This window comes from Hemicordylus capensis, chromosome 5 (assembly GCF_027244095.1).
Source record: "Hemicordylus capensis ecotype Gifberg chromosome 5, rHemCap1.1.pri, whole genome shotgun sequence".
In the NCBI taxonomy this organism is placed as follows: domain Eukaryota; kingdom Metazoa; phylum Chordata; class Lepidosauria; order Squamata; family Cordylidae; genus Hemicordylus; species Hemicordylus capensis.
The window spans coordinates 22,863,498-22,889,573 of NC_069661.1; the positions used below are offsets into that span (position 1 = coordinate 22,863,498).

General features: G+C 46.4%; 1 protein-coding gene across 2 annotated transcripts in view; it reads right to left on the reverse strand.

The window, feature by feature from the left end:
• Positions 1 to 376: 376 nt before the first annotated feature.
• Positions 377 to 26,076, reverse strand: part of GPRIN3 (GPRIN family member 3) — a 76,142-nt gene continuing 50,442 nt past the window's right edge. Inside the window, exons 1-2 of one of the 2 annotated variants that reach the window (XM_053256687.1) lie at positions 24,536 to 24,593; positions 377 to 7,010 (exon numbers count right to left, since the gene is read on the reverse strand). In XM_053256687.1, the coding sequence (XP_053112662.1) occupies positions 4,532 to 6,892 (2,361 nt within the window). In that variant the 5' untranslated portion in view covers positions 6,893 to 7,010; positions 24,536 to 24,593 and the 3' untranslated portion in view covers positions 377 to 4,531. Of the gene's footprint in view, positions 7,011 to 24,535; positions 24,594 to 26,076 lie in introns of those variants that run through there. The other variant, XM_053256686.1, reaches the window with a different exon arrangement.

A 26,076-nucleotide genomic window follows, 5' to 3' on the forward strand; every position in this document is an offset into this window, starting at 1 on the left:
CTATCTCTGTGTGTCCTGGATACAACAGGCCATCATTCAGAGGCTTCTAGGAAGCCCATAAGCAGGCTTTGAAGGAAACAGCCCTTGCCCATTCTTGCTCTTCAGCCACGGATATTCAGTAGCATACTGACTCTTAACCCAGAGGTTTCATTCAGTTCCCATGACTAAGAGCCATTGAAACATCTCCCCTCCATTTATTTGTCGAAAAGACACAAGTTTTGGATGGTATAGAAATATGTTAAATAAAATTATAATAATCAGTGGTTCCCAACCAGGGTTCCTCCATATGTTGCTGAGCTACAACACCCAGCATCGCCAGCCACAATAAATTGTAGCCAGGGATGATGGGAGTTGTAGTTCGGCAACATCTGACGGAACCCTGGTTGGGAACCACTTTAATCTAAAGCCATCTAAATCAGAGGTTCTCAAACGTGGGTCTCCCTATGTTGTTGGACAACTCCCATCTTCCCCAGAACTATGCAGATAATGGGAGTTATCCAACAACATCCGAGGACCCACATTTGAGAACCTCTGGCGATGCTAAGTGGCCATTACCATATCTTGTATCAGTGAATTCCAGAAAACTAATTAATGCCTTAGTATGAATTAATGTTTTCTTTTGCCTATCCTGAAATCTACTGTCAATCAATTTCATTAAATTTACCCCCAAGTCTAACATTCTAGGGTGAAAAATGAAACCCTAAGCACTAACATATGGACTGCCAGCTGAGTCCTGACTTCTCTGGGAATCAAGTTCAAGTAGTTTGTCTTAACCAGTTAATGAACCTGGCTCTTAGGAGCCTTTGAAAACCTTAGTTGATCAATTCAATGTGAATTTTCATTACCCTAGTATGTCTGTCTGTTTGTTTTCTTTCATTGATGAAACACACAGGTATATATTTTTCCTGGGCAGGCAGTCCTGGATATTCAGACTGCGCTGAGTGGTAGGTCTGTCTTCTGTTTAAAACAAAACCGAAATAACTCATGATCAGGAGATCATGAAAGAGGACACGATAGAGGACAGGATAGAAGACCTGCTCAGTTCTGGAACATCTTCATACTAGAGCTGAAACGTAAGTGAACTCAAGGACAATTCCAAGGCTAACAAATTCAGGAACTGTAGCCATAAGCAAATTTCCAAGTTGATGTTGTATATATACCCACTGGCAAGATAACATATTCTATAAAGGCCTTATTTTTACAAAACCCTTAAATCACTATAGCTTGAAATGTGCAAAATATGTTGGCAACGGTATCAGAAGTGATGTAAAATAATTCTAATCCTTTTACCAATGTATTTTGCACATTTCAGACAATATCTATAATATTTAAGGATTTCATAAAAATGTGGTCTTAAGACTCTCTTGCCAGTGGGTACAGGCTACAATCACTGAAAAAGAAGTAAAGTGCCTGATTCTGTTACCATTGGAATTGCCCTCTAGTGCAGGGCTGGCCAGACTTGGCCAACCAGGTGCTGTTGAACCACAAATCCCATCACCCCAGCCATAATTTATTGTGGTTGGGAATGATGGGAGTTGTAGTTCAACATCATCTGGAGGTCCAAATGTATCCAGCCCTGCTCTAGTATGACTGCAAATCTTGTAATATGATGCCACTCCATTATGAGCAGCCGAGGGCTGCCTCCAAAAATGGAATCCCTGGGTTAAGCTTTCCCACTTCTCTCCGTAATGTGCAGGACATGTCCTATGTTCTGATTTCATGAAGTGCATTTCCCCAGCCGTGTCAGCTAATCACATGGCGCAAGGGCAGGGAAATATGCAACACGATGACATTGGATTATGGAGGTATGTTTTGGTACACATCATGGAGGGCGAAGGGGCACATGTCAGCAAGTTTTGTAACGTGTAGTTCCACGCAGAAAGTCCTCCAGAATCCATTTGCAAGTATTGTGCCTAGAACATTCAAATCTTGCTCTTCAAATCCATTCTACCGTGCTTGAGCAGATTCTGTTGCGATACTTAAGCCTTGCACCCACTGGATTTTGAGCAATGATTATAGCAGAACAGATGTCCCTTTGGTCTTTCTACTCCGCTTACAGACCATGCAGCCAGCTCTCTGGGACTATGAGCGTTCCACTTCAGGAAAGCAAAGTCAGATGACGTCTGGACAACGATGTGGAAACTTATTCCCTCCCCCCTAAGTTTTCTCTCTTTGTCTTGTTTTTATCCACAAAGTGCTAGTCACATAATTGGCATTATAAAAAGAATTAACAGCCTACTGGGCCCTTGCAGCTTGGTACCACCACCAATTTGTAGAAAAGGACAATGATTTGGAATTGATGTTTTAAATGGCCAAAGTCGGTAAGTGCAAAGGTTCTTACAACTGGTCTTCCAAGTCTTCCTAGAGCATGGAAACAGAAGTGCAGCTAAAGACCCCTCCTAATGTTACCTCTGTGACATGGGAGCCCCTATCATGCATCTTCCTGTGTCACTCTAAGATCAGATGGGAGAAGATGGCAATTCCCATACTGGTATTGTCCCGTCCAGAAAATGGAGCAACTCTGGAGTTGGGAGGGGCTACTTCGTAGGTGCTTCGCACCTGTCCTGGAACTTTTGATGTGACCTGTGCCAGGGAGGATGCAGCAGGAGATCCTATGCAGCTAAAATACGGTCAGCCCTAAAAGTAAATGCTCATGCCTGTCCTCAGCATAGTAGCAAACAGGTCAAAAGGATAGAAGCAGCCATTTAAACCCACAGGTTCGTCTGAGAGGAACTGAAGGGAAACACAATGCAGGAGAAAAATATACAGTAGCTTTGCCCCTATTGGTCCCCAGGACTGACCATCAACACAAGGAGTCTGGCATAGTGTCTAGGATGGCGGCAATCAGATGCTGATGCTGGACTGGCACTTTTGGCCCACTGAAAATGAACACTAGGGGGACCCGACAACTCAGGGAACAAACAGTTTGGCCACTGGTGGTGGTTTCTCTCCAACCTCCCTTTAGGAGTGCTTCCCTTGCACTGTGAGAACCCTTGCTTTAGGATGTGCAAGAAAGCTTTACCTCCACAAGAAATAGACATTAATTGCTCTGTGTGACAATCAATCAACAGCTTCATGAAACACAATACCATTATTTAAACACATTTTTGCCAAGGGGAGCTTTTCTTTGCCAAGTCAGGCAGCCGGCAGGAAGTGAAAACACAAAGCTTTTGCCTCAGGCAAGCCACCATCACTTCCTTCTTACGGGCCGGCAATTCCTCTGTGTACAAAATAGACGTTAAAAAGGGCTATACAACATTCCTAATCTTTCTAGTTCTTTCTACATGTATATGTTGTGGAGAACCCTGGTAATTCCTCCAGCTCTATTTGGAAGGACCATTTCAAAAAGAAAAGTATTACTAATACCACTCGCAGAAACTCATTAATGAACAAATAACAGTCAACACCTCATGTAGCAGCCCGGCATGTTTTTAAGAATATCTGGCACCCACTGAAATGGGTGGGGAATTGGGTCTTTATGTCCCTTATTCTCCAGTCCTAAGCACCTTTAACTTGGAAGGGATGCCAGAGGATTCCAAAGACCCACTGCAACATTCATCCAGAGGACTTTTGGCACAAATGTGGGCTGGTTCAGACAATACTTTACTGGCCTACACAATAAGAAAGTGGATACGCTGAGAGCGTCCCTCCCCCCCGGGATGTCCCAGCTATTTGGATGGACCGTCTACTCCCATACAGGAAGGACATCTTCCATGCAAGATGTTCTCAGGGGCATGCTCTTGGCATGCTTACCTTTCGAATCGTGCAATTTGGTAATGGATCATCTGAAATGGCCCTGTGTGTTGTATATTATTGGCACAGGAGGCCCACCTCTGGTTAGCATCCTCCAACGCTGTGAAGCAAGATGGCTTCTGGAGCTCCTCCTCTGGGTAGGCCTCTTAAATTGGCATTAACTTGTTCTATGGGAATAAATAGAGCATGCATCCCCTTATACTTTTTAAAATATCTCTTGAGGGTTTTTAAAAAATGTAAGAGAATCAGCGCCCTTAATTCTTTCAGCACCAACCCTGCCCAACTCAGGAATTTCAAACTGATGCTTTCCCCTCCCCAGGTGGGAAACATTGGCCACATCATGGTCTACATTATTTAAAACAGTCTGCATAACAGCTAGTTACATGTCAACAACAGTGATGTAAAAGGATCCGATGCCTCTTTCCACCCCGCTCCCCCTGCCTCTCTTTCATCTCTAGAGCTGCCATGATTGCTGCAGCGCATCGGCAATTTTGAATTGTGCTTCTTTAAGTGCTTATCTTTCATTTGGGAACAGACTGGGGTCAGGGCCTTCCAAGTCAACAAAAAAGCAGCATGTGCCCATTGCTGAAATAAGACAGTGAAGATGTGTTGACTTACTGAGAATATAATATAGCGTCATTACTTCTCCCCCACCCCTGCTCTTCGCTTCGGATTCTATAGCAATGAAGCTGAGCGTCAGGACTTATTTTCCATGGATTTCAGTGTACCCAGATACAAATGGCCACACATCATCTCCCCACCCACACTCCCAACTCTTTCAGTCCAACACGGAAGAAGCAGCAGGGCGAACACAGCAATTGGGGCGCCGGAAATTCTGCAGCACGGACTGGAAAACATTGTGCTGCCTCCCCTTGAGTTTTTTATTTGAGGACGTATCTGAAGAAATGGATTTCCGGTTCTGGGTGCTTTGGACTTTAATCAGTTTCTCGTGTTCTCTGATCTGCCTCTGCAAGTGGTTCTGGATCGCGACCCCCAATGATTCTGGGTCTAGGGAAGCCCCGTAAACCTCCCAGGTCATGCCCTGTTCATCCCACACGACATCTCTGATGCGCTTGGACTGCTTCAGCTGCACTTTGGCGTCCGTGGCAGGCCGGGGCTCTTTCTTCTTTTCGCCAATAGCCGGCACAGGCTGAGAAGACGTAGGAGCTGCTGGTGGATCTAGCTTTGGTCCCTTCCTAGTTTCACTGCTTTTAATGACTTGACTTCCAAGACCTGGGGCAGAATTTCTACTCAACTCAGACTCCAGCCCAGCTGCTTGCATCTCTTTCTTATGTTTTGGGAATCCACCATGCTCTCTCTTTGTCACGACTGGAGTACATGTTGTCGGGGTGCCAGCAGCAGCAGCAGCAGCTCCTGTATGACTTATCTTTTGTCCTTTAGGATCAAGAGAGATGAGCTTTTCCTCCCTCTGTGGTTTTACATCCACGTGGAAGCTAGCTGCACCTGTCCCAAGGTCACCAACAGTCTTGGTTTGCAGGTTCTCCTCATAATTGCTACCTTGAGCACCAACTGCAGCCTTGGCATGTTCAGATACGTCACGGCAGGATGGCGATGCCTGGCTATTTTCCTTAGCACAGGGCCCAGAGTGCTGATGTTTGCTGTGGAATTCTGGGAGAGCAGCTAATGGAGGTAGCTTGGTTTCAGTGTTCACAGGTTGCACAGGTTGTGGAAGAGGCCCAGGCTGATTACTGGTGTTGACAGTAATCTGGTAAACAGGTCTTGTCTTCAACAAGATTGAACTGTCTAACGGCTGCTGAGAAACATCACTGAGATTACTAGCCATGCCGGCTATTTGTGCTTCTACCCTGTTGACAGATGCTTCTTGAGTACCACCAGATGCCAGTGGGCACAGACTCTTTGTGGTGTCCAACAAAGACAAGCGGACTGTATCATGTGTGCCTGCTGGGCTGTCTCGAAGTTGGACAGTGTGCACTCCCAACGCACCTCCTGTAGCCAAGGCTGGAAGGTGCACTTCAGGCATGACACCAGTGGATGGCGCTGTTTGGACAAGTGGCACAAACCCATCCACAATTTCGGATTGTTCTTTCCCTCCAGCTCCTGTGTAAATCACGTGCAACTGCTCTTGCTTCGGTCTCGCCTCAGAAGGCATGCTTTCTCTTAAGAATGCAGCAAAGATACTTGGGCTGGTGGAAGCCGATTTGCTTTCCATGCTGGCTACAGCCTGAACCTCGGCATCTTGATGGGTCGTGCTTGTTGCCTCCCCAGCTCCAGGTTTACTGTCGGCCTGCACGGTCATCGTACCAGTGTCTCTGAACTTGGAGAGCTCTGGCGCTGCCTCCTCCACAGCCTCTGCACTGCATGATGGCCGTGACGTGCTCTCAAGGTCAGATTTGGGTACCAACTCTGGCACAGTCCTAAGATGGGAGCTTGCATCCTTTGTACCATTCAATTCTACTTCTGAGCCAACATGGGACTTCCCTCCAAGATCAGAAGCAGCTTCAGATTCCCTCACTGAAGCTGGTGCTGGAGTTTTCTCAGGACCAGTCATTTCACCCCCAGTTTCCTTTGCCACTGAGGCATCTTGCTGGGCATTTGAATGGGTAGTGAGAGCAGAATTCTCATGGGTTTTGCTCTCCCTGGCATGGCTGCCTGCTCCAGAAGTAGAGCTTGCTTCATCAACTGCCCTACAGAGCTGCTCTCCAGCACCGATCTGCACCATCTCGCTGGCTTCTTGGGTAGGAGGCACCTTGTCTGCAACAGGCCCCAGAGAAGAGCCTTCTGCTGTGGGCTGGCCTTCGTCTCTGGAGCCATTGCTGCCTTCTTGCTGAGAATTCTTTAGTGGCTCCAGAGCTGCTGGGCAGCATTCTTTGGAAGGGCTGGAGGACCCAGGAGAAAACATGCTTGGTTGTCTAGTGTCATACCCACAATGCTGTTCACCCATTGGATCATCAGCTTCTGTGGCCGAGTTCACTTCAAACAAGAGCTCCCCAGCGTTCTGCCCCTTGGCCGGAAAAGGAAACCCATTACTGTTCGTCTCTATGCTTGCTTGACTGTGCTGGTGTTTGGGGGACTGCCGCTGTCTTAGACCGCTTTCCTCCTCAGAAGCGGCGACCAGCGAAAGCCTGGCAGACCTCAAAGGATCTGGTACAGTCCCCATGGAAGTGGGAGGAGTTACAAGGTGCAGTCAATGTCGCTCAGTGCCCGTCCAAGCTCCGTTGGGAAAGGGCTTCTGAAGACCGGGGTGTAGCTATGGGCAACTCTTCCTTGCAACCAGTCTGTTAAAGAAGAACACAGAGAAAGATATTATTAATACAATCCAAGAAAAGCAATGGAAGTCTCAAGTGTAAGCTAGGAAGCAAAGCACACTTATGATGAGCTTGCACCAAATAATATGCTCTGCAGACTACCTCCACGTGGCAATCGACATGCGGGCCAGCGGTTACGGCAGCAAAGGTGGAGAGGAAGCTTGTCCAGGCCATACGAGCCAGTTGCTGCTCACCTCTGATTTACACACATTTTACATATATAAGCCAGAAAGGGGGCCGGTGTGTGTATGTGTGTGCAACAACTCTGTGAGTCTATAAATGTGCTGCCCCATTCCCACTCCTCCATGTGGTAAAACAGATACGATGGAAAAGGCATAGTTGATCATCACTGATTTGGGGATATGGTTGTGGCTTGGTGGTAGAGCACGTGCTTCGCATTAAGACGGCCCCAGGTTCCGTCCCTGGCAGCATCTCTAGGTAGGGCTGGGAAAGACCCCTGCCTGAAACCTTAGAGAAGCCACGGATAGTCAGGGTTGGCAGTACTGAGCCCGATCACATGACAGTGTGAAGCAGTTGTGTGTGTGTGTGTGTGTGTGTGTGTGTGTGTGTGTGTGTGTGTAGGATTGTGGCTCCTGCATAACTATTTGATGCTTCCTTCCCATCCCATTCAATCTTCATTGTCAACCCCCAGAGTTCCCCGCCACAATTTATTTCCCATCCCAGGTTTTTTCCATCTGTGAACTGTAAATACCGTGGACACTTCCTGTGGTTTCTACTGCTCCTAGCGGTTCAAAATGGATAACTAGTCGTATTTCTTTCAAGTTTTTATATCCTGCCTCTGAGGTGTAATACTGCTTGGGGTGGCTTTGGTGGACCCACAGGATTGCTCAATGGGATCGCCATTGGGCTTGTGACTTGGCAGGAATCACGCAGAGGCACTGACACAACCTCCACATGAGGCCCATATGCTGCAATTTGCACAAGCACAACAATATGGAAAAGGGATCCATCAGGCTGGTCACCTGTCCTGGCCTGTGGAAGTGCAAGTCCACAAAGTCAGTGCCTCCATGAGATCCCAACTAAAAGTCACATGTGTGCAAGCCAAAAGGTACAAAGTAGATGTTAGGGTGCTGGACTAGGACCAAGGAGACCCAGGTTCAAATTCTCACTCAGCCATGTAGCCAGTTGCCAACTCTCAGCCTAAGCTACACTCAGGGTTGTTGTGCGAAGGTTGTGTGGAGGTTGTTCTGTCCGCCATGAGGCTCTGCATGTTGCTGCCCCTTCTGGCAGCTTGCTATACTGCAGCAGGTTCTCAAGCATAGCTTCCAGGCAATGCTCTATGGGATCACTCACTGGCTCCCCCCTGTAGCAGGAAGCATGGGTATCCATGGGGTGGGGAAGAGGGGGCACCTGCCCCCCCCGGACTGCATACTCACAGGAATGGGGGTACTGGATTGCTTGCTTTGGCCCCCAGGAAAAAGTCCTCCAGATACCATTGGCAGGAAGGATAAAATGCTTCCTGTTCGAAGCATGCTGAGCCTCAGTGTCAAGGTCTCCTTATTCTTATTTTTTATTTATTTAAAATATTTATATACTGCCCAAAACTTGCGTCTCTGGATGGTTTACAATTAAAATCATTTAAAACATTAAATCAATTAACAATTATTTAAAAGATTAAAAACATTTAAAACCCAGTATTAAAATTATTTAAAACTATAAATCTAATTAAAAGTCTGGGTGAATAAATGTGTCTTCAGTGCCTTTTTAAAAGTTGCCAGAGATGGGGAGGCTCTTATTTCAACAGGGAGCTGATTCCAAAGTCCAGGAGCTGCAACATAGAAGGCCCGTTCTGGTGTGAGTGTGTTGCCAGCTTTTGTGAACTGACTGCTTGGATTAACCTCTGTCACATGCTTGACATTTGGCTACCGTCTTGACCCCTGCTGCCTGACTACCAGCTCGGTTTGACCATGATCCTTTGGCTTGATCCCTGACTGGTTGCCTGGCTCTCTCAATCCTGGCCTCTGACTTGAACAGGGAGATGCTGCCCTAAGCTCCATGGAGGGAAAGGCAGAATAGAAATGTATAACTGTAATTTGATTTGATGCCCTGGATGTGGTCTGGAAAAAGGAACTGGGCCCAAGGAGGACAACCAAAGCAAAACAGAAACAGTAAACTATTTAAGCAGATAGGAAATCACCAAGGCACATTATGAACTTTCAAACTGTATACCCCTCAGTAAAGCAAGACTAAACAATACAAGGCTATAAGGCTGTGTCTCTAATATATCTTGCCCTGTGGGGTCTGCACTGCTCCTGTACACCATCCTCTGGGCTGCATTTCCTGAACTAAGCAGAAAGTCTGTTGCAGAAGTTTACAAAGATAACCTGAAATTAAATTGGTTAAAAGGACATCATGTACTGATAGAAGCTGAGGGTATAAGTCCAATTCTTAAGTGACACGGAAAGCTACCAATCACCGACACACCAAAAATCATAGTTATGGTATCTTTACAGCAGTCTTCAGCAGACTCCAGGAAACTCACTAACTATATTATGCACAAATCTTTGAAGAAGAACTCAAAGCCATAATTCACCTATCTGGTCAACGGTTAGCAGCCAAAGAGCAGCAGCACAATTTGCTTGTGCAACTCTTTCTTTCAAAGATAGCGTGTGCCATGCAAGTGTGGACAGCTGGTCCAAGAAACACATGTCCAAAATATCTTCAGCCATCTGCTTCTTTGGATCTCAGTCATGGTCCCATCCTAAGCCTGCATCACATGACCCTTGAAACTGAACAAAAGACATGCGCGTACGTGCATGCGTGCACGTCTTAAGCTCCCATGCGTAGCTAGTGGATCACATTTAGTTTCTTGGGTCACAAGTTGTACACAGGCTTGCCTTATAATCATAGTCCTCGGAAGGGAAGGAATGAGGACTTGGCAAGGAGAAACACAAATTACCACATGATGCTTTCCAGGCCAGAGAGAGCATTTCCTTCTCAGCCTGCTGCTCCTCCCATCTCTAGTTCTAACCCAGCATCTAGGATGAGAAGGTGTATTCTGTACTTGGTCTCATATTCTGCAGCTTTCCTGTGCTCCCACAGAATCAGAATCCCACAGGACCCAACCCTGTGGGTCCATCAAGTGTCTGAATTGGACCGTAGTCTTTATGGGTTACTGTTGTAAGCCACCCTGAGCAGTATTGCACTGGAGAGGCAGGATATAAATACTTTAAATAAATAAATACTACTAATTATTCATTTAGAACCGCTAGGAGCAGTAGAAACCACAGAAATAGGAACTATCCACGGAGCTTACAATTAACAGATGGAAAACACCTGGGGTGAGAAATTCTTATTATTTTACATTTTATATCCCAAGGAGCCCAGAGTTGTGTACTACATACTTAAGTTTCTCCTCACAACAACCCTGTGAAGTAGGTTAGGCTGAGAGAGAAGTGACTGGTCCAGAGTCACCCAGCAAGTATGGGTGACATGGATCATGGTAGGGGAAATTGGGGGGTTGACAATGAAGAGGATTGAATGGGATGGGGAGGAAGCATCCAATACCTGCTATCATCGGGGGCTACTGGGGCTGCTCCAGTTGCTCACACCGCAATACAGCACTTTCAAACCACCAGTTCCTCATAGGCAAAAACTGGACTCCATGATGCAAAGAGTCTTGTATGAATCATTTGTCTAAGCCCTTAACAGGTTACATGCAAATGCATGTTTGAATGTTTTGCTCCTTGTCAAAGCCGCTCTGGTAGGGAAGTAATTTTTCACAGAGAAATGGTGGTGGATCCTTTCCCGACTGGCTGCTTTTCTGCTCCAAATCACCCCCCTTCAAGCTGAGTTCCCCTCCATGGGGTTCCAAACAAGTACTTCTGAGGGTCAAAAAGGAAAATGTAACTGGAGAGGAGCAAATTTAGAGCAAATCAAACAGGCAGGAGGGAAATGAAGTCAGCACTCTCCCTCCCTGCACTGCTTCTTGATCTAGTCACCATATCTTAAGGAGGACAATGTAGAACTGGAAAAGGTGCAGAAGAGGGCAACCAAGATGATCAGGGGCCTGGCTTTTTAGTTTGGAAGAGAGCTGACTACAGGGAGACATGATAGAAGTGTATAAAACTATGCATGGAAAAGCCACCTAATGGTGTAGTGGGGAAATGCTTGACTAATAAAGCAGAAGGTTGCCGGTTCAAATACCCACTGGTACTGTATCGGGCAGCAGTGATATAAGAAGATGCTGAAAGGCATCATTTCATACTGCGCGGGAGGAGGCAATGGTAAACTCCTCCTATGTTCTACCAAAGAAAACCAAAGGGCTCCGTGGGCGCCAGAACTCGAAATCGATTTGACGGCACATTTTATCTAGAGAGAGCAGACAGAGATTTTTCTCCCTCTCTCACAATACCAGAACCAAGGGTCATCCCATGAAACTGAAGGCCAGGAAATTTAGGACCGACAAAAGGAAGTACTTTTTCCACACAGTGCACAATTAATCTATAGAATTCTCTGCCACAGGATGAGGTGATGGACACAAGCTTTAAAAGCAGCTTAGACAAATTACTGGTGGACAGTTACAGGGGAGCAACAGTAGGAGGGAGGGCATGCTGCCCTCACCTCTTGCCTGTGGGCTTCTCAGAGGCATCTGGTGGGCCACTGTGTGAAACAGGATACTGGACTAGATAGGCCTTGGGCCTGATCCAGCAGGGCTGTTCTTTTGTTCTTATGTTGATGCAAAAGTAAAGTGTGCCGTCAAGTCGATTTCTACTCCGGGCGCCCACAGAGCCCTGTGGTTTTCCTTGGTAGAATACAGAAGGGGTTTACCATTGTCTCCTCCCATGCAGTATGAGATGATGCCTTTTAGCATCTTCCTATATCGCTGCTGCCCAATACAGTAGCAGTGGGGATTTGAACTGGCAACCTTCTGCTTGTTTGTCGAACATTTCCCTGCTGCGCCACTTAAGGTGACCTTATGTTGATGCAAAACTGCTCCCTATTCCTGAAAAATAAAAGGGCAGGATTCAGTTACACACATTTGCTTGCAAATGGGCCATAGGTTAATCAGATGCTTTCCTTTTCTCCATCAAGGGATGCCCAAAGGCAACTTTGTATGGGATTTTCCTTCCACATGGGAATTATCTCAGGGTAGGAAAAATATATGTCAGGATCCAAATTCCATGGGTTTGGCATGCCAAGACCAGATGATTGCCCCCTCTCAATACCAAATCACATTCTGCTTTGCAAAGTCCCTCCAGTTTCAACATGTGGCTTGGAATGCAGCTTTGGAGAAACACAAGCCCAACAACATCCCATTGGGCAGCACACAGCTACTTGATACTTGAACACATCCCTGCCATAATGAACAAACCGATTCTCAGACAATAACCTCTGCTGGGTTTGCAAGAAAGCTCAACCTACATTTCCCTGTCCTTCTGCTGGGTTTTGACCCTGTAATCATGCCCCTGGGATATTTATGTGACTGAACTTCATGTTATTAGAAAATTAATGCAGCTCCCAGTCTTTGGGGGTTTAGCCAATTGTGTCATCTGCTGTGAGCAATTCATCTCTCTACTTCAAACTGATTTTTATAAAATGCATAGAGAGGGACATATATGCTCCAGCAGAGATGGGGGCAAGGAAGTCCAAGCCAAAAAGTTACTGTGATGCAGATGACACTCACAGATAAAAAAATGTTTTAGAAGAAAACAAAGTACACCTTTTTAGAATGCCTACATCAAACCAAATATGAAATCATTATATTAAATATTTACTCTTCTTGCTTTTAATTGGATTTGGGCACTGCCCCAAAATTGTAACATCTTTCCAGGAATGAGAAATTAGCTTGCCTCTTCTATTACTTTCAAATCTTGGGAAGCATTACCAGACTTTCCCAATGTGTTGTGAAGTGCATCACGGCCAATCAATCAATCAAGCAGTGACAGAGGGAGGCTAGCTGTGTTCGGCCGCCCCTGGCCCCACATCTGATGTCAGACGCAGGGGGGCATCTAGCCAAGCACCCCGTGCCTGACGTCAGCCGTGGAGGCCTGGTCTCCCTCCCAAATGGGGTCGCGTGGCCCTGTTTGGGAGGGAGATCGGCCCGCACTGCATTGGGCAGTGCATGCCGGAGCAACTCTCCCTGCCTTTAAAGGCAGACGTGGGCGGCATTATTTCGCTCCCAAATGGGGCCGCACGGCCCTGTTTGAGAGGGAGACCACGCCCCCGTGTCTGCCATCAGAAGTGAGGGGCATGGCTAGCTTTGAAAGGCAGGGAGAGTCACTCCGGTCGCACTGGCAACGCAGCGTGGGCCGATTTCAGTCTCAAATGGGGCTACACAGCCCCATTTGGGAGCAAAATAACACACACACACCCTGCGTCTTGACATCAGACGCGGAGGGTGTGTGTGTCCGGGACCATGAGGCGCAGCCTCTGGGGGTGGCGGCCCGGGTTCTTTGAACCCGTTCGCCCAATGGTGGCTCCGCCTCACGAGTCCAGAAAAATAAATGTGTGAGCATTCACCTGCTCCCAAGAGTAATTAACTGCTCCAGATAAAACACAGATGTGATGGATGCCAGTCACGGTGTTCTTAAATTTGGGCTCCCAGATACTGTTTGATTACAACTCCCATCATCCCCAGCCACAATGGCCAAAGGTTACTACCATCCTATAATATTTTCAGTTAGTCTCAGAGTGCTATTTATTTCTTTGCAAGTGCTTCATAACTCTAAAAATTAGCTAGCAGAAGCATTTGGTCAAAAAGCAACCCATTAATACACCTGTTTTACAGGTGAGGAACACTTAAGGATGAAACATAAGACATTAGCACAAGGCCAGTCATAGCAGAGATTAAAAACAGAACACTTTCCATAAAGTTAACATTATTTAAAATTTAAAAACACTTACTATACAATTTTAACTATTTAACACTTACTATACAAATTTTCCTGATGCCCTAAATACATGATGGTCTGATTTGGTGTGTTATTTGACCTATTTATACAGTTAAAGAGAAAAAAAAACCCTCCACATTAATTTATCCTAACTATATTTGAAAAGTTTTTCAGGTAGCCAAGCAAAAAGGTAAAATAATGTCTTCTTCACTATGAGCCTCACCACCCACTGAGATCATCTGGAGAGGTTCGCCTGGTAGATACACAGGGACGGGCCTTCTCTGTCGCTGCCTCCCAACTCTGAATGTACTCCCTGCTGAAATTAAGACTCCCCATCTCTGAAAACTTTTTAAAAGTTGTTTTTGCCCAACCATTTTAACTGGACTGTAGTTTTAAATTTTTAAGGTTTTCATTTTTAATCTGTTTTATGTTATTATTTATTTATTTTTATTTATTACTTTTATATACCATCCCATTCAAACGGCTCTGGGCGGTGCACAACAATAAAAATTAAACCCACAAATCAATTCTTTTATAAACATTCATTACAGAACAATTTAAAAATCAGCATAAAACCATTAACAATTAAAACATTTAAAACAGTTTAAAAACCCTGGAAGGCAAGGCCAAACAAACAGGTTTTAAGAGCTCTCCTGAAAGCCAACAATGAACTCAAACTACGGATTTCTGCCAGGAGTGCATTCCACAGCCCAGGAGCAACTACAGAGAAGGCCCGCCTCTGAGTCCCCACCAGACGTACCAGTGGTTACTGGAGACGGACCTCCTCAGATGACCTTAATGAGTGATGGGGATCATACCAAAGAAGGTGCTCTCTAAGGTAGCCCAGACCTAAGCCGTTCAGGGCTTTAAAAGGTAATAACCAGCACTTTGTATTTTGCCTGGAAACATATTGGCAGCCAGTGCAACTGTTTTAAAACAGGCATAATATGGTCTCTCCGGGTTACCCCAGAGACCAATCTGCCTGCCACATTTTGAACTAACTGAAATTTCTGAACTACAAACAAAGGCAGCCCAACGTAGAGCCCATTGCTGTAGTCGAGCCTGGAGGTTACCAGCTGATGAATTACTGTTTTGAGGTCGGCTTCTTCAAGGAATGGACACAGCTGTCGAATCTGCCGAAGCTGGTAGAAAGCACCCTGAGATAACAGGGTGAGGCCTGGGTCCAGGAATACCCCCAAGCTGCGTACCTGTTCCTTCCGGGCGAGTGTAACCCCATCCAGCACAGGCAGATCTAAAATGTTGTTATAAACTGCCCAGAGATGGACGTTTGGTGTGGCCTACAAATATGAAACACACACAAACACACACACACACACACACTTTCCACCTCAAATCTTTCTCTGTCTGCCCATCTCAGAACTGCAAACACATATCATGTCAGGAAAGGGACCAATGTGAAACCCTTCTCAGCAGAATTGGCAGTTGAATGCACGCAGTGTTTTGCCTGGAGCAAACATCTGAGGTTTAGTTTTCTTAGAAAGCCTCGAAAATAGCTGAATTAAGCACAATTTCTTACAACCAAGGCACCCCTGGCTTCATAAAAAGCAAGTCCATTCTCATAAAGCTTCATGACTTGCCCTGCTTATTCAAACAAATGAAAAGGTAGGACAAGTGTCAGCAAATGACAGGCAATTTCTCAACCACGAAAGTTCAAAAATGCCCTTTCTTCCAGTGGCTAAGCATAAAACACTTCGGGGATAGAGAAAGGAAGTACTTCAATGATTTACTTCCCCAATCTCAGCTGGTCCAACACATCTAGAAAAATGGGGTTTAAAGTCCAATCACCAAGGCGTTTTCTGGACTACAAGATTTACAGTGGTAAAGTGTTGCAAAGTGCAGTGGATTTAGGCAGTGGTTTTCTATGCAACATGACAGGGGTTTTTTTGGCTGTCCATATTGCCTGCCACTGCAGTGGATTTTCCAGGCAGGAGATGTCCATATTCCACCTGGATCGCATTCACTGCTCCCTCCTCCTCCATTTCCAGCCAATAGGGTTTCAGAGGGGGTGGGGAACTGCTGACACAACAAACTCTAAATAAATAAATAAATAAAAATTTATCGGTGCTGTTATGCAAAGATGCAACAACTTTCTCCTCTGAGCAAGCAGAAGGACTGAACACGTGGGGCGTGAGACCAATGGCATCAAAAGCCAAGGACAAAAGACAAAATGAAACGGCGCAGAAATACATTAGATATATTTATTAAAAGAAAAAAATCAGCTTTACAGGTCAAATTCCAGAGACATATGTGACCGAAACCTAGGGCCCAAGGCAGAAATTAAAAATGGAGAGGCGACAATATATTAAGAAAAATATATTGTGTGGCTTTACATATCAACAGATCCTCAATCTGTCAAATGAGCCAGCAAATCCACAGCGTGAAACTATTTTTAAAAAAGTCTTAATGAAGAACATGAGTGATTTAAATCAAAAGCTGAAAGTAGATAAGAAATGAATTGCACCCTTGCACCACTGTGGGTTGCACCCTTAACTCGCATTGAATTTTTATTTTTATTTTTTACATTTTTACATGAGTGGCAACATTATTTCAGGAATGGGCAGAAAGGGGATGTAATTGGGAAATCCAAGTGAACCAGACATACCATGCTGCAATGCATCAAAAATGGGGCAAGCCTCCGTACAACAGAAAAACACAGCACTTTCCTACAACAGTTTTACAACGTTATAGGGCCCAAACGAATCAATAAAACCGAATCAAGGCATCGGAAATATGGATGGCACCCTGGTGACAGTGCAGTGACCACGATGTCACAACATGAGAAATGCGGAGGGGCACTTAATGGACACGTTGTGAAACTACTGCAGCGTGTAATCTGGAAAAAGTCCAAAAGTTAAAACAGTTAAATAAAGCAATTTCACTGAAATAAGACATCAAAATCCTACATCATTACCAAAGTCTGTGCTGAACTGTCTGATAGGAACCAAGACTGCAAATAGATTTCTAGGTGGTCTGCAACTAGATTCAAAAGGTAGGTCAATCTCAAAGTAGAACAAGATCTATTTTCTTTAGATCCAGGAGCAAGATAATGGATTCTTGCCAAAATTACCAGACTTAGAAATGGACATTGCAGAGTGGGGAGGATGAATAGGCTTCTCTTTATCTCCTTTACTAAGAAGAGAAGCAGGGCTGTCTGGGACAAATAAAGATTTTATTAAATAACTCTACCTCTGAATATCCTAGTCTAGGTGCCATGGCTAAATTTCTAGGTTTTATGGCTCCCTGGGCCTGGGATTTGCCAAACCTTGAAACAGGTACTGGGAGCAAACTCCATCTTCCCTCACTGCGGCCAACATACTCACAACCAACCTGAGTCTGAACAAACCAGGCCAGCATCTTGGGAGCAAGACAGAAATCTTAATGGGTTGTACAAGACTGGCTAAGAAGAAGACCAGGTTTATTTGAACCACTATATTAAAAAAAGAGATCCCTTTACATACAAAGCTCCATACAAACTAGGAGATAGTTCTAAGTTAGCCTTCTTCCTGACAAACTAATTTTGTACATGGAGGAAAGTGATGGTGTTTTGTTTTTTTTAAAAAAATCTGTATTAATGATTCTTAAAACTTTCTATCCCCCATCTGCAATCTTTAGGGGTGGGTGGGTGTTTCAGACAATACCTTTAGGGCCATACAACTCAGGAAAAGAGCTAGTCTTGTGATAGTGAGCATAAATCATCCTCTTTGCTAAGCAGGGTCTGCCTTAGTTTGCATTTGGATGGGTGACTGCATGTGAGCAGGACTCTTAGGGGATGAGGCCATAGCTCAGTGGAGGAACATCTGCATGCAGAAGGCCCAGGATTCTCTCCCCAGCATCTCCAGGTAGGGCTGGGAGAGACTGAGTCCTGCCTGAAATCTTGGAGAACCACTGACAGTCAGTGTAGACCAGTGTTTCTCAACGTTTTTGGAGTCATGGACCAGTACATTATACATGCGCCATTTCCTGGACCAGCAGTTAGTAAAGGGGTCACCCCCCTGACCCCCAACCCCACCCCCAGGCACCCCCCAAAAAACAATTTCAGGCACTTCTCTGGAGCTCATTTCCAGGCAGCCCTCACTGCTGCATAATATTCATTTCAAGGAAGTGAAATGAACATTATCCAGAAGCAAGGTCTGCCTGGAAATGAGTTCTGGATAGGTTCCAGTGGCCCCTGCCAGCCCAAAATTGGTTTTTTTGGGGTGTGTGTGTGTGATTTTTATTAGTGATGCCTCATGGACCGGTACCCAATGCCTCACGGGCCGCTGGTTGAGAAACACTGGTGTAGACAATACTTAGCTAGATGGACCAAGGGTCTGACTTAGTATAAGGCAGCTTCTTATGTCTCTAATTAAAAGAGGGTGTGTGTAGCAATAGCAATAGCAATAGCAATAGCACTTACATTTCTATACCGCTCTATAGCCGGAGCTCTCTAAGCGGTTTACAATGATTTAGCATATTGCCCCCAACATTCTGGGTACTCATTTTACCGACCTCGGAAGGATGGAAGGCTGAGTCAACCTTGAGCCCCTGGTCAGGATTGAACTTGTAACCTTCTGGTTACAGGGCAGCAGTTTTACCACTGCGCCACCAGGGGCTCTTTGTATGCAATGAAATACTCCCTTACTAGGTTACTGACATCTGCTGAGCTTTAGGGATGTGCAAACAGGTTCGACCCCAAACTGGTTTGGTTTGATGGTTTGGGGTTCAACTGAAACCTGCCGCCAGTTCAGTCTGAACTCAGACCAAAACCACCCCCACCCCCGACAGTTCGGGGGAGGGGGGCGGTTTGCAATTTTTTAAATTTTATATATATATACACACACACACACACACACACACCTTTAGTCCCTTTGGGGGGCGTCTTCTAGGCTGCGTGGGGGCGGAAGGTTCCCCCTCCCCCTGCCAGCCTCAGTCATCACCGCTGTGGTCCGTTTGGGCCTCTGTATGTAGGCGCAGTGGCCGTTTTGTCCACCGCCGTGCATGTGCAAATGGCCTCTGAGAGGCCTGGCATGGCCCAGGGCCACTCAGAGGCCATTTGCACATGCATGGAGGCAGTGGACAAAATGGCCGCTGCGCCTACATACAGAGGCCCAAATGATAAAGCGGCCGAATGGGCCACAGCGTTGATGACTGAGGCCGGAGGGGGAACCTTCGCTGACCCCCCCCCCCGCCACGGCCTAGAGGAAGCCCCACGAAGGGGCTAAAGGTAAAATTTTTATTATTATTTTAATTGCGAACCCCCCTCAGACTGAACCAAACAGGGGTGTGGGGGTTCGAGGGAGTGCAAAACAAAACAGGTCCAGTCGGTTCCATGCACACCCCTACTGAGCTGTGGAACTCTTCGTGGCCAGCTTAACGAAGTGGAGAGCAATCTCCTTTCCTTAAGTCTGTTGCAGTTTGGCAAAGAAATTTCCTATGAAAAGGCTGAAGCTATAAGCAAGGACTGTTTTATAAGCTTCACTGCCCTTCCACACGAGGATGTGAATGCTATTAGTGCTGGTGTGTAGCCATTCCTCCTTAGAGGGACAGGGTGCATTCACAGGGTTGGCTAGTGACAAAATGAATATCATTTATTTGTGATACGGCTGTCAGCTTGATTTCCTAGAGAAAATATGAATGCATTGGAACTTCGATGCATTGAGACATGCACCATCTGTTGTTCAGGGTTGACTTTTCTGAATGAAGGAGGACACAGTGGCAATAAGAGACGCTGGGCTTGTTTATCCCAGGGAATCATATTCCTAAACAGCTTCAGCTCATGAGCCAAGAGCTAAGCTACACAAAATGCTGCAGATCCACGATTAGGGCTCCTCACGTTTCCATTTTCACTCAAAAGCAGTAACAGGGCAGGGCAGAAAGCGCTACTGTACTGATCACAGCAGCATTACAGGGAAGGAGGTGACATCACACAGCATCCTTCCCTGGTGACTTTATGGGAAAGGAAAATGTCAGGTAGCCATTGGACAAGTGCTGCTAACACTGCAGTTAAGGCACCCCCCCCCCAATTCTGTCTGAGAATGGGGGCAGCATTTTGGCTCAGACCTGTCCAGTGCTCTGTTCAATACCATGGTGGGCATGCTTTTGCCACAGCATCACAGACTTACTTACTTATTTGACTGATTGATTTTTATACCGCCCTTCCGAGCTGGCTCAGGGCGGTTTACAATTAAAAAACAGAAATCATTAAAAACCATTAAAACAGAAATGCACTAACAACAACAGAAGTGACTGTAGTTCAGTGATAAGAGCACATGTATGCTGAAGGTCCCTGGTTAAATCCCCAGCATCTCCAGGAAGGGCTGGGAAAGACCCTTTGTCTGTCTGCTCAGGGCACCTCCGTGGCAGCAGGGACAGATTGTCTGAAAGCAGGGAGAGTGCCTGCCCGCCAGTGTGGACCAGGGGCAGTGGTGGCTGGTGAGGGCACCACTGGGGGCGGTGGGAGGTATCTTTAAAATCTAACTAAGAACATAGGAAGCTGCCATATACTGAGTCAGACCATTGGTCTATCTAGCTCAGTATTGTCTTCACAGGCTGGCAGTGGCTTCTCCAAGGTTGCAGGCAGGAATCTCTCTCAGCCCTATCTTGGAGATGCTGCCAGGGAGGGAACTTGGAACCTTCTGCTCTTCCCAGAGCGGCTCCATCCCCTAAGGGGAATATCTTACAGTGTTCACACTTCTAGTCTCCCTTTCATATGCAACCAGGGCGGACCCTGCTTAACTAAGGGGACAAGTCATGCTTACTACCACAAGACCAGCTCTCCTCTAAATAGTGCTTACTGGCATTACCGCCACACCTGCAAGGTGCAGCAAGCAGGTGTGCCGCCTGGCAACTCACAGGGCGGTGGAGCGACTCAGAAACTCACCTGGCCTCTGCTCATGCGCAGAGGCCAGGTGCGTTTTGGAGCCACCTTGCAGGTTGCCGGGCGCCATGCCACTGCTTGCTGCACTTTACAGATGCTGCAGTAATGCTGGTAGGCACGATCTAATTTAGTTTTAAAGGTAACTCCTGCCACCCTCCCCTAGCGGTGCCCCTCACTGGCCGCCACTGACCAGGGATCTCAAACTGTGGGGCTCCTGCAGATGTTGGTCTGTAACTTCCAGCATCCCTTACTACTGACTATTGTGATTCGGGATTACAGGAGTTGAAGCAACTGCCTGTGGGCTGCAGTTTGAGACCCCTTGTATAGACAAGACTGAGGCAAGTTAGGACACTGCCTTATACCAAGTCAGAACATTGCTCCAAATAGCTCAGTATGTCGACACTGACTCTCCAAGATTCCAGGCTGAGGTCTTTCTCAGGCTCACCTGGAGATCCCAGGGATTGAACCCAGGACCTCCTGCATGCAAAGCCGATGCTCTACCACTGAGCTATGACCACACCCCCTAAGGGAAATATTTATTTATTTATTTTAGATTTCTATACCGCCCTTCCAAAAATGGCTCACAGCGGTTTACATCAAAATAAAAGCAACCAATTAAACAATTAAAATAATTTAAAACATTAAAATAATTTAAAACATTAAAATCATTTAAAACCAACATTAAAAATTCAAAACCATAAATCTAATTAAAAGCCTGGGGGAATAAATGTGTCTTCAGTGCCTTTTAAAAAGCTGCCAGAGATGGGGAGGCTCTTACTTCAACAGGGAGCACATTCCAAAATCCCAGGGGCAGAAACGGACAAGGCCCATTCCCGAGTAGCTGCCAAAAAAGTTGGCGGCAACCACAAGAGACCATCTCCAGATGATCTTAATAGGCAGTGGGGCTCATGGTGAAGAAGATGTTCTCTTCTAGATATCTCACAGCAGACAGTGCTTGCGTGTTGTCACCCATTCAAATGCAAACCAAGGTGAACCCTGTTTAGCAAAGTGCAAAATTCAAGCTGCTACCACAAAACTAGCTCTCCACCCCTAAACCAGCACCTCGTCAGAAAGCAAACAAGCTAACACACACAAATAAAAAACACCTCATCAACCCCACTTTCTAATGTCGCAAAAAAGGAATGAACAAATGAATGAATGCATGTGTGCATGCATGTGTACACCTACACACACACACACGTACACACACACACCCCTCTTCAAATATATAGAAAGTTGCACTCTTTTCCAAAGCTACAGAATGTGACAAAAGTACAGCCTTTCCTTCTGCCAAAGATGTACACATTTCTCACTATTACCCAGCACCACAAACCGATTTACTTCTCTTCCCAAGGTGAAAGGAAAGGAGAAATGGTATGCAAGCACATATGGTAGTTAAACAAGAGTCCAATGAAGCGACAGTTACAAGAGTCATTTTCTTTCTTTCTTTCTTTCGACAGAAGTTGTTCTTCTGTACATGGCTCTGGGCAACCTCCAGAGTGGCCACAGGGATATTATTTATTGGCCAGTCCACAGGACTTGTTTGCCTTTTGTACAGCTATGGTCATTCATTCTTCTGCTTATCTTCTTGGTTATGTTTAACACTTGGATTTAGTAGAGGTCAATGAAAAGTCAATACCGGTTAAAGTCAAGATTGCACTATCTTGTGCTTGAAAAGGAAAAGGGTGAAATTATTCCACAAATGTAATCTGAAGCAGGGAAATGCTTGACTAACAAGCAGAAGGTTGTCGGTTCAAATCCTTGCTGGTATGTTTCCTAGACCATGGGAAACACTTGTATCGGGCAGCAGCGATATAGGAAGATGCTGAAAGGCATCATCTATACTGCGCAGGAGGAGGCAATGGTAAACCCCTCCTGCATTCTACCAAAAGACAACCACAGGGCTCTGTGGGCGCCAGGAGTCAAAACTGACTGGACAGCACACTTTACCTTTATCTTTAAGTCTAGAAAAAGTGCCCTTATTATATATAACTCTATAGGCTTGGGAGGCACCCCACCTTGCTAAGGCACCCAGGTAAAAGGAGCAGGGCTCCATGGCAGGGGAGGAAGAGAAAAATGGAAGACCAAGTAGGAAGGAGTGTGCCATGGGAAACAGCAGCCCCACTATGGAAGGGCTGGGTAGTCAGCTTCTCCAGATGGTCAGGCCTTTGAAGCCAGTAGGAGGTCTCCTCATGAGTAAAGGTCTGAGGCCTTTACGTTTGCAACAAGTAAAGGCCTCAAACAAGCAAGACAAAAAGTGGGTAGGCTGCAAAGCCACATCTAAAGTTCATTTTCATTTCTGTAGTCATTCAGAGGAATGAGCTAAGCATACGACTGATGCCTTGTTCCTAACCATGAGGAATCTTGTTCCTCCACTCCTTTGGTGCCTGAGAATTCGGCAGCCATTGCTCAGAGGTTCTAACAGATCTTCACTACTGTAAGTGCTAAATCCATGCTCTTTTCGTGCACACACACACTTCTGAGTAGAAGTACCCAAATTGTGGGATTTCATCCCTTGAGAGTGCTTGGCCTCCACCTTAATGGCCTTTTTGCAGTCATTAAGATATTTTTGTTCTATCAAACTTTCATTTTCATGTGAGTGTTTGTTCCTCAGTTGCCTTTCTGACATTAATTAGTCTGATTTCAGTTCTTTTGCTGTTTTACATAAGGAGTACAACTATTAAGAATGTGGACTCGCTTCTGGTTTAGGTCAATCAGTATTTTCCAACACTCTGGCTCAATTCTGGTTAAGACATTGGCCCACATGCTTCACAGTCATTGGACAGCAGACAAGGCCTATACCAGGCCTGCTCAACTTTGGCCCTCCTGCAGATGTTGGCCTACAATTCCCTTATTCCCTGGCTACTGGCCACTGTGTTTGGGGATTATGGGAGTTGTAGTCCAAAAACAGCTGGGGGGCCAAAGTTGAGCAGGCCTGGCCTACACCCTCACAGAGACGCTACAGCATAGCTGTGACAAATACATGTTCAGTAGCAAAATGCTGGCTTATTTCTAAAATGCTTAAGTTCTTAAAAAACAAAAATCCAAAATAAAATGCCAGGAAAAAGTGTACCATTAATGCAGTGGTTCCAACATCTGGCAGACCCCAACTGAGTTCAGCAACCTCTGGCAGACCCCATGCTAAGAACCACTGCACTAAATGGTACAATTTCAAGCCGAGTGCTCAATTATTGAGTCAGTTGTTTTGAATCAGTTACCATTTTGTACGTTACAGGGTTTCATTCAGGTTCAAGGCAACCAAGAGATTTTAGTTTCGAGATAAATGTTCACTGAAAAAGCCTCTACAGTCTGACTGGGTTTGGTTTGACTCCTTGGTTTTATGGATTGTTATATTTTGTATTTGTTAGCCACCTTTGTCGGGGCGGGGCCTTATAGGTTCGAGAAGAAGGAATAAATGCATTAATAAACCACCCCAAGTACTGACTTGGAGGGAAAGAAGTTAAAAATATATTTCTGCCTCTTGCTGGCCCCCTCCTCCTTTGGTGGTCTCTGCATTTTTGCTGTGTTCCCAGGGCCCCAGCTATCTGTCAGTGACAACGGGCACAGTACAATCTCCGCAAATTGGTCCTTTCTTTAAAAAAAAAACAAAAACCCCCAGCTCTTTGAAATGAGAGAAACAAGACCGCATTGCTAGATCCACTTTCTAGAGGATGAACTGGCTTGGTCAGAAATCAAATGACTGGGGCGGGGCGGGGGGGGGGTATCACAAGCCTTTGATGCTTAGAAGATAAAACTGGAAAAACCTTCCACTTGTTTTTCTTTCCGCCCAGGTCTTGGCAAATACTCTTTCGCGTCTGTTAGGTGAGAACTCTAGCCTAGTTAGAAAGTAAGAGGGTCAGATAAAAAGGACTGGACCAAAAGGCTCATCAAGTCCAGCATCCTGCTTCCCACAAGTGGCCAACCTCTGGGAAGCCCACAAGCAGAACATTATGGCAACAGCCCTCCCTGGTATTGCCCCCTTCTCCCACAACTGCTTTGGAGAGGTATACTGCCTCTGATCATGGAGGTTCTACATTGCCCTCAGGACGAATAGCTAGCGATAGACCTTTCTTCCATTGATTTGTTCATATGCTTACCTGAGATGTGAATTCTCTTCCCATAGTGAGAGAGCGGGTGTACCCCTATCCCCCATGACCTCCGCCATGCACAGAAGGCAATATCCGATTCAAGGGCTCTGTGTGTATCGGGGATGGGGCCGTAGCTGAGTGGTAGAGCATCTGATTTGCATGCAGAAGGTCCCAGGTTCAATCCCTGGCAGCATCTCCAGGTAGAGCTGGGAAAGACTCCAGCCTGAAACCTTGGAGAAGCTGCTGCCAGCCAGAGCAGGCAATACAGAGCTAGATGGACAGAACAGTGGTCTGACTTGGTATAAAGCAGCTTCCTATGTTCCTTTCTATGTTAAGCTGTTTGCATTAAGTTCTAAGCTACACAATCTCCCCCATCCCTCCCTGCCTCTTTTCCTGTGGCATAACAATTGGCACATTTAGGTCTTTGTATGTACAGTCATACCAACAGAAAGAAGGTCACAGCCGCCGGGCAGATGTGTGGGACAGGTTTTTCTTGGTTGTGGCACCCAGGCTTTGGAACTCCCTCCTAGGGATGTGTGTGGTCCGGAGCAGTCCGGACCGGCACCGAAGGAGGGCCTTTCTTTTAGAGCGGGGAGGGCTTGCTTACCCCTCCCGGCTCTTTGCCCCCACCAGAGGCCATATTCTACTTCGTAATTGGGGCGCTGGAAACCAGCCGCCCCTGCCGCCCCCCCCCCCCGCGAGCGGATTAGGGCCAAAAGTTAGTAAACTACTGCCGCCGTCCCGCCCTCCCCCCCCGAGTGCTCACCACATTGTTTCCAAAAAAAGAGAGGAGCCCGCGAACAGAGCTCCTCTCTCGGCAAAGTCTCTGGCCCAACTGGGGCCTGGGGCGCGAGCGCGCGATACGACGCCTGTTGGAACTTCCGCCGGAGGCCCGGTCTACCCGCCGGGACGAGGTCGGGTAGACCGGGCCTCCGGCGGAAGTTCCAACAGGTGTCGTATCGCGCGCTCGCGCCCCAGGCCCCAGTTGGGCCAGAGACTTTGCCGAGAGAGGAGCTCTGTTCGCGGGCTCCTCTCTTTTTTTGGAAACAATGTGGTGAGCACTCGGGGGGCGGGGGGGAGGGAGGGCGGGACGGCGGCAGTAGTTTACTAACCTTTGGCCCTAATCCGCTCGCGGGGGGGGGGGCGGCTGGTTTCCAGCGCCCCAATTACGAAGTAGAATACGGCCTCTGGCGGGGGCAAAGAGGCGGGAGGGGTAA